At 50.3% G+C, this 7,471-nt stretch overlaps 1 protein-coding gene across 2 annotated transcripts; it reads left to right on the top strand.

The window, feature by feature from the left end:
• The first annotated feature begins 2,020 nt into the window (after positions 1 to 2,020).
• Positions 2,021 to 7,471, top strand: LOC109314146 (RING finger protein 183-like). Of its 2 annotated transcripts, none has more exons than XM_019541133.1 (2): positions 2,021 to 2,146; positions 4,564 to 7,471. In XM_019541133.1, exon 2 carries the CDS (start codon positions 4,576 to 4,578, stop codon positions 5,218 to 5,220), a length of 645 nt encoding a protein of 214 aa, XP_019396678.1. In that variant the 5' UTR covers positions 2,021 to 2,146; positions 4,564 to 4,575; the 3' UTR covers positions 5,221 to 7,471. The 2 variants fall into 2 exon arrangements, with proteins under 2 accessions (XP_019396678.1, XP_019396677.1); XM_019541132.1 differs by having other exon boundaries at positions 4,540 to 7,471.

Genomic DNA, 7,471 nt, shown 5'->3' with positions numbered 1-7,471 from the left:
CCAAGATGAACATGGGCCGGCAGTGTGGGGACGCAGTCAGGAAGGCCAGCCGCACCTTGTCATGCATCCACAGATGCATCTCGAGCAGGTCCAGGGAGGTGGTCCTCCCCCTCTGTGCGACACTGGTCAGGCTGCAGCTGGAGTACTGTGTCCAGTTCTGGGCGCCGCACGTCAAGAGGGATGTGGACAGCATGGAGAGGGTCCAGAGGAGGCCGCTTGTATGATCAGGGGCAGCAGGGCAGGCCCTATGAGGAGAGGCTACGGGACCTGAACCTGTCCAGCCTCCACAAGAGAAGGCTGAGGGTGGATCTTGTGGCCTGTTACAAAATAGTCAGAGGGGACCAGCAGGCATTGGGAGAGTCCCTGTTTCCCCAAGCACTGCCAGGAGTGACTAGAAGTAAAGGTCCCAAGCTGGCAGAGGGTAGATTCAGGCTAGACATCAGGAGGCGCTACTTCACTGTCAGGGAGGCTAGGATCTGGACCCAACTTCCAAGAGAAGTGGTGCTCCTACGCTGGGGGTCTTTAAGACAAGACTAGACAAACACCTAGCCGGGGTCATTTGACCCCAGTACTCTTTCCTGCCATGGCAGGGGGTCGGACTTTATGATCTGCTCAGGTCCCTTCCGACCATACTAACTATGAAACTATGAAATAAAGAATGATTAAGTCTGGTATTGAATATATGGTATGAGCTGTGAAATACCATACATGGGAATAGTGGATGCTGGGTCAGAGTTAACAGCTATCAGACATACACAGTAGGGGACAAGGCAAACATAACTGAATCATCTAACTCGTCTCAAGTGGAGATGGCTGGGGAAGTTGCATCTATCCAAAGTCTGGGAAGTAGAGAATTCAAGGAAGTGGTCCAGAGAGTTGAGAACTATCTCAGCACTGGAAGCTGGCAGCCTGCTTGGATTTCATTATGTCTAATAAATCTGTAACAAATACCAAGAGAACTGCTGATTTAGTCCATTGCATTATGTGGCCCAGGTGAAAAACATCTGACTTGATTTTAGTATCAGCTGCTACTTTGCTTAAGTATTATTCACCTTCTTCCCCAGATTATTCATAAATATATTCAATACCTTGGGGCCTATGACAGAACCCAGAGGTCCCCCACTATTAACCTTCTCCCTGGATGAAAATGAACCATATTATTTCTCCTTTGCTTTCTGCCTCAGACTAAAACCAGGAGCTAAGCAGGGTCACCACTGCTGTGGGATCCTCCATGCACTGTGTTGGCTTGTTAGGCAAGACTTCTTACAGTAGCTTTTGAGCCACCAGGGTGTGAGGGGAACAGTACCTTGGGGGTGCTATGCTCTACATCAGAAACAACACAGGCCAAAAGCAGTTGTCCCCATTGACGCTCCCTTATCCTTTGTGTGATAGCTGGACACTCCAGCCATGCACATCAGGGTTGAACCTCCCCTTGCAATCTGGACAATGTTCCTCTCCTGCCATGAACAGCTGTTTCCCTGTAGAGGCAGCCGTATCTCAGCAATGGGCAGAGTGCTTCTGCCTGGATTGTTTGTGCCATCACTCAGTGACCTTTGCCACCTGCTATGGCGTCTGTTTAACTCAGGGGCCGGCAATTATTTTGGGCAGAGAGCCGCTTACTGATTTTTGGCTAGCCATTGAGGGCTGCATGACAGGCAGCCAGGGGCAGATAAATATTAATTTTCTGAATTTTTTAGAGGCCCTGTGGGCCGGATAGGATGGTCTGGTGGGCCACATTTCCCCCCCCCCACCGGTTTAGCTGCATGTTTAAGACTATTAGCCAATGCCTACAGAAAGAACCAAGCGAATGCTTCCTCCGCACCCCTGCCATGATGGAGGTCATGTCCCCCCACTCCCCTCACTTGTGGTTAGAGCTTCCCTCAGATCTATGGGTTCACAATGTACCGTGCAGCTTTAACCTGTCATCTCCGCCAGCTGTGCCAATGTGGGTAGCCCATGTAAATGGGCTGCTTTGCATGCCTTACTTCCTACAGCAAAGCTTTCCCCTCCCTGGCAAACCAGTTTTTCTCTCGCTGAAGGCTGCTGATTTCAGCAAGTTAAAAGGAAGCAGATAAGCCTGGATTTCTTCTCTTTCCCCAGCATGAGGAACCTCTGCTAGATTGTGCATCATCTGGGCCTCGCTCATGTAAGATGTGAACAATTCTCTTTGCTTTCTAGAGCTAAATCAAGGGACAAACAGACACTGAGCAAGAAAGAGGAGGCTGTTGAGGCTTATTCAGTTCACTGACATCAAGTCCATGAACTGAACTCGGACAGGTTAGAGGGACGCATGCAGTTGTCACCATAATACTTAATTAGCTTTTCCCTCTAAATATTGTCTCGTACAGCGTTTTTAACATGATCCACCACACAATGTGCTTCAGCGGTCATCAGAAAACCTGCACCGGTGTCCTAAATGCCATTAGCAATCTGTAGCTACAGCCTTGAGCCTGTCCTGCCACCACAACACAGTGTGTGCTATGCAGCCTGCCTGGGCAAAATTAAGCAGTAGAAGCAAACAGTACGTTCCATAAAACCCACTCCTGTATGATATTTATTAATTTGTATTAATTTGAACCCCAGTCATGGGTGAGAACCCCAGTATAGTAGGTGCTGTCCATGAACTGGATGACTCCTGCCATCAAATCATGTGAAATTAAATGCATCCTTGTAAATTTAAGGCATCATGAGCAGGAAGAGCTCTTGATAATTATTACACATAATTCCTAGATATATCCACTGCTCTATCCTACCTGACTGTATACAGTCAAGACAAGAGATAGTAAGGCTGAAATAGGTTCAATGGGTTTCAAATAAGGCTGAAATAGGTTCAGTGGGTCACATTCAATTCAATTTTTCTCCTAGGGCTGTAGAAACTGCTGTCTGCCAATATTCTCCTATGAGTATGAGTGGAAGTATTCCCCAGCCAGGGAGGGGGTAGCAGAGACCACAGCAGGTACTGGGGAGAGGGCAAGAGGTAATCAATAAAAAATAACTAGGGCAAAACAGCAGTTTCATTTCAACTTCCATTTTGCCATTTTGATGGGACAGTGTTTCGTTTTGAGTTTCATTTCATTTTGAAAGCACTGTTCTGTTTCGTCTCGTCTAAACTGTTTTGCTATTTCAAAGCTGTTTCGATGTTTTGCCCATAGGATATAATGGGGAGGCATGAAAATGCCTAAAACTTTGTTGTTTTTTTCCTGATTCAAATGAAACTTGCAGAGATGGTAGCCCCTTCTGGGGGCATGAAGCCTTCCAAGTTTCAAGGAGATAGGTGAAGAGGTTTCTGGGAAACTGCACCTCAAACTGTTCAAAGCAAAACTTGTGACACTTGCCGGCAGCGACAACCTCCTGTCATCCAGCACGCAGATCTGGGGACCTGCACCCCCAGGAGGGCTGTGGGGCTGTGCCAGACTCCTGCCAGGGGGTGCAGTGCCCCGATCTGCGTGCCGGATGACAGAAGGATGTCGCTGCCAGCTGGGACCGGCACTGAAGCCAAGCAAGCTGGGCTTCAAAACTCAAAATGTTTAGAAAGTTTCAAAATGTCTCAAGTGCCCTTGCTTCATTTGGAAGCTATTTCGAAGGCTTTTGTTTCATTTCAGTTTTGCTGTTTCAAGCTTGAAACGCACTGAAACAGCTTTGAAACAAAACATCTGGCAAAATTTCACACAGCCCTAAAAATAACCCAACAAAGAGGTCTCAGTTGGTCAGTTGCAGACCCTGCCCAGGCAGCTCTTGCTAACACTGGAAAGTCAATGAGTTTTTGTTGACCTCGCTGCTTTGGGATCAAACTCATGGGCTAGAATCTGTGGCTGGGAATCCCACAAAGGTAGGCCTGGAAGGGAACCCAGGAGGCTGACTGGTCCAAATCCCAGCCCAGGACAGGGCCACTCCTATCCAAACCAGCCCATACAAATATTTGCAGGCTTGTGAAGGGGTGCAACCAGGGTTTGAATTACACTTCAACTCTTGCAAAAAAAATTGGCTGGGATTGGGGCTGTGTGCCCAGGGCCTCACTAGTACCGTAAGCTGGGACCAGTGGCAATGGCAGCTAGAAGAAGCCACCGCCACTGCTGTCTGTGCTGCTTAGAAAGGTGTGGGGCAGACCGGGGGCTGTGTGCAGTGGTGCATGGGCTTTGGGCTGTTGTGGGGGCGAAGGGGTGCTGACTGGCCTGTGGGGGGAGGGGGCTCTCATCTCTTATGGGGGGGGGCCCTCCAAGCTCCCCATAATTTAAATCCTGGGTGTGAAGGAGCTGTACCACCTTGATGTAGCTCTTTGGATGCAGCTAAAGCAGACTCTTGCCTCAATAGGCTATGCCCCCCTCCCCTCCCACCCCACGCACACACATACACCCTGCCCATGCATGTTGGCTGAGATTTCCCTGGAGCAGTTGTCCTTGCATTGCCTCTTTTGCAAGTAGCCCCTGCAGGGGGAGAATTTGCAAGTAGCTCCTGCACCGCCCCCCGCATTGCAAAGCCCATGGCTAGGGGCAGGTTGTGGCACAAAGTGGGGTCTAAGCTTGCAGCTGTTATTTTCAGGGTCTGCTTGGTGCCCATTTTAAGGTGTCAGCCTGAATGCTTGCACTGCTGCAAGGACCTGCTGCAATGGGCTCCCAGGAAGAGCTGGCCCTGGAGATGGAGTGTGCCATCTGCTACAGCCAATACAACAATGCCTTCCGTGCCCTCAAGGTGCTGCAGTGCCAACACACCTTCTGCCTGGAGTGCCTGGCCCGTATCAACGTCAAGTCCCAGCTGCCAGACACTATCCAGTGCCCCATGTGCTGGTCCTACACCAGGCTCCCAGACAGCGGGCCTCCCAAGCTAGACAACAACCTTGCCATCCTATCTTGCCTCCCAAAAGGCATGAATAGGACCTGCAGCATCCACTTCAGCCACAGCAAGGGCAGGCTCTGGCTCAAGCAACTGCCTGAGGTCTCCCATGGGACTGTGGTGCCACAGATCTGCATAAGCAATATCAGCCACAGCTTGGGCGTGGGCTGCCCACCATGGCGAGAGAACCAGCTGCACCAGGAGGATCAGTGGAGTCGCTGGAGCTGCTTGGACGAACCTTTGTGCCATGCTGTCCTGGTGGTGGCAGCCCTGGTCACAGTCACCCTCATCATCAGCTCCATCCTGTTCTTCATTCTGTCTCCTTCCAGCAGAGCCAGTCACAACATGACAGCTCTCAGCCCACTTGTGGCAACCAACAGCTCCTCCTGAGTGCCTGCCACCAGGAAGCTGAGAGGAGCAGGGCTGGCTCTGGGCAAAAAACTGCTCAGGATGTGCCCCTTTCTCACAGCTGAGTCATTGCTCTGCAGGAGGAAGGAGTCAGGCCATTCAGCCTCCTTCCATATCGTTATGTGCAGCTGGGTCTGGTGCAGAGCAGCTGAGGCTGTTATGACATTGAGATCGAGCCAGGTGCCAAGTTTGGAGTCATCACTGCATCTGCACTTGTTGAGGGTTATGGCCTGGGCCCAGCTTTCCCTTCATTCAGTCTGAGCTCTCATCCTCTGAGGGATGTAGCAGTGGTGGGGCTGAGGTGCTGGGCTAGGAGTGCAAAACCTGTGGTTGCCAGCCTGGTTGGGCCATGGGACCGGCCCTCTGCAACTCCTACCTGCAAGGTCACAGCCTGTAGGGAGTGCTCTGAGTCCTCTGGATGGCTGTGGAGGTGGTCTTGTTAGCCTCGCTTCCTCCCTGTCTGACTCACCACTCCTGAGTTTCAACAGTGCCACAAGACCAGTATCTCTGAGCACTCAGATCTCCTCTCCCCCAACCAAGCAGATCCCCCCTGCATGCATAGATAGACGAGGTCAAGCACCTTACACTTCTGTTTGGTAGGCAGCTGCCGTAGTTACCAGGTAGTCTGTCTCTGCTACAGGGATGTGGCCTGAGGAGAGAGCCAGCATTGGGGCAGGTGGTCAGAGAGGGGCAAAGGACCTTAGGGAAAAATGGGGACAATGGAAAGACATCTGCAGGAGAGAGGAGCCTGACATGAAACATGGGGTTTTGAATCCAAGGGACTCAGGTAGCCTGCACTCTGGAACAATGTGGGGGCAACCCTTGGCTCAGGACAGGCAGTGCTTCTCTAGGATGGTGGCTGGGACAACAGCAGTGTTTGTTCCTGTGCTCTTCCTGTAACCTTGAGGTTCCCTTAGCCACAGCCTTGGAAATGAGTCACTGGAGAGGGGAGGCTACTTAAGTGGCTCTGGGAATGGCCAGGTGCCCTCCAGTGCTAACACATAGTGACAATAACCTTAGACACACCATGACTGACTGATGATATTTTTATTTCTTTCTTGTATTGTGGTAGTACCTGGGAGTCCCAGCCATGGACCCAAACCCATGGTCTGCGGGCTGTACAACTCCTAATAAAGAAAAAGTTCCTGTCCCCAGAAGCCCACAGGAATAGCGTGCATTATTCTTTACAAGCTACAGAGATCCCCAGACAGAGACAAGCACTGAGAAGCCCTGTCAAGAGTAACACGTTGCAGTTTTCTGAAAGAAGTTCAGCCCAAAGACTTTTTGTTTCATGGAGTCTTCTTTTATTGGCCCTTTCTGAGGCCTTTAAAAATGCCCCCATTGTGTGTGGCCTTGAATCTGTAGATACTGGAGCAGGGTTATTTCAATTCCCTGGCTATGCATTACTGATAATAACACACAGCACGTATGTATTCATGACTAACTCCACACAGCTGCTCCTACAAGCTGGATCATATTCCCATTTGAAAAATAGGGAAACTTGGGCCAAAAGGGATTTGTGCCCACATTTCCACAACAGAATCTAAGGAGGCAGGTGTTAGCATCTAAGAAAAATCAGATCTTGGGTTGGGCACTGAAGACAAGAACGATGCAAAAGTATGGACAATAGATGCTGGTCTCCACAGAGTCAGGAGTGATTCAAAAGCTATTTAATTAAACTGATGCGAGAGGCTGTGCTGGAGGCTGCTGGGCTTATTTCAGTTTGATTTAAGCGGATTGCCAAATGACTGAGGCCAAGTGGAAATGAATCAGCAGTTTGTTCCAATGAAACGAAAGGGGTTTAAAAGTGGTTTGAACTAAAACAGAACAACTTTCTGGTGTAACCCAGACCTTGGCCAAGATTAGAGTGCCAGGACAGGGGCCCAGGCCTGAGCATTTAAATACTGGGCCAAGGGGCCCAATATCTTACCCTGAGCTTAAAATCAGGGGTAGGAGATTGCCTGTCAGCTGCGCTTGGCCTCTTGTAGGATGATACGCAAGCAGCACATTCAACTGCGGTGCTGGGGAGAACAGGGAGACAGCACAAAGCATCAGTGTGGGCGGTGGCTGGAAAGACCCAGTGTGCAGAGGACACTTCCTTCCCCTCTTCAGTCCCTTGCCTTACCTTGTGCTTAACTAATTTGAATCACAAGCTCCTGCCTCCCCATGCCATCTGCTCCCGTGAGGGGCCCTGCCACCAGAGGATCCAAGTGTTTTAGCCGTGGAGCATAAA

This window comes from Crocodylus porosus, unplaced genomic scaffold (assembly GCF_001723895.1).
Source record: "Crocodylus porosus isolate Cpor-Errol unplaced genomic scaffold, CroPor_comp1, whole genome shotgun sequence".
Lineage (NCBI taxonomy): Eukaryota > Metazoa > Chordata > Crocodylia > Crocodylidae > Crocodylus > Crocodylus porosus.
Note: the sequence above shows the minus strand (reverse complement) of the source record. Positions and strands in the feature narration are given on the sequence as shown.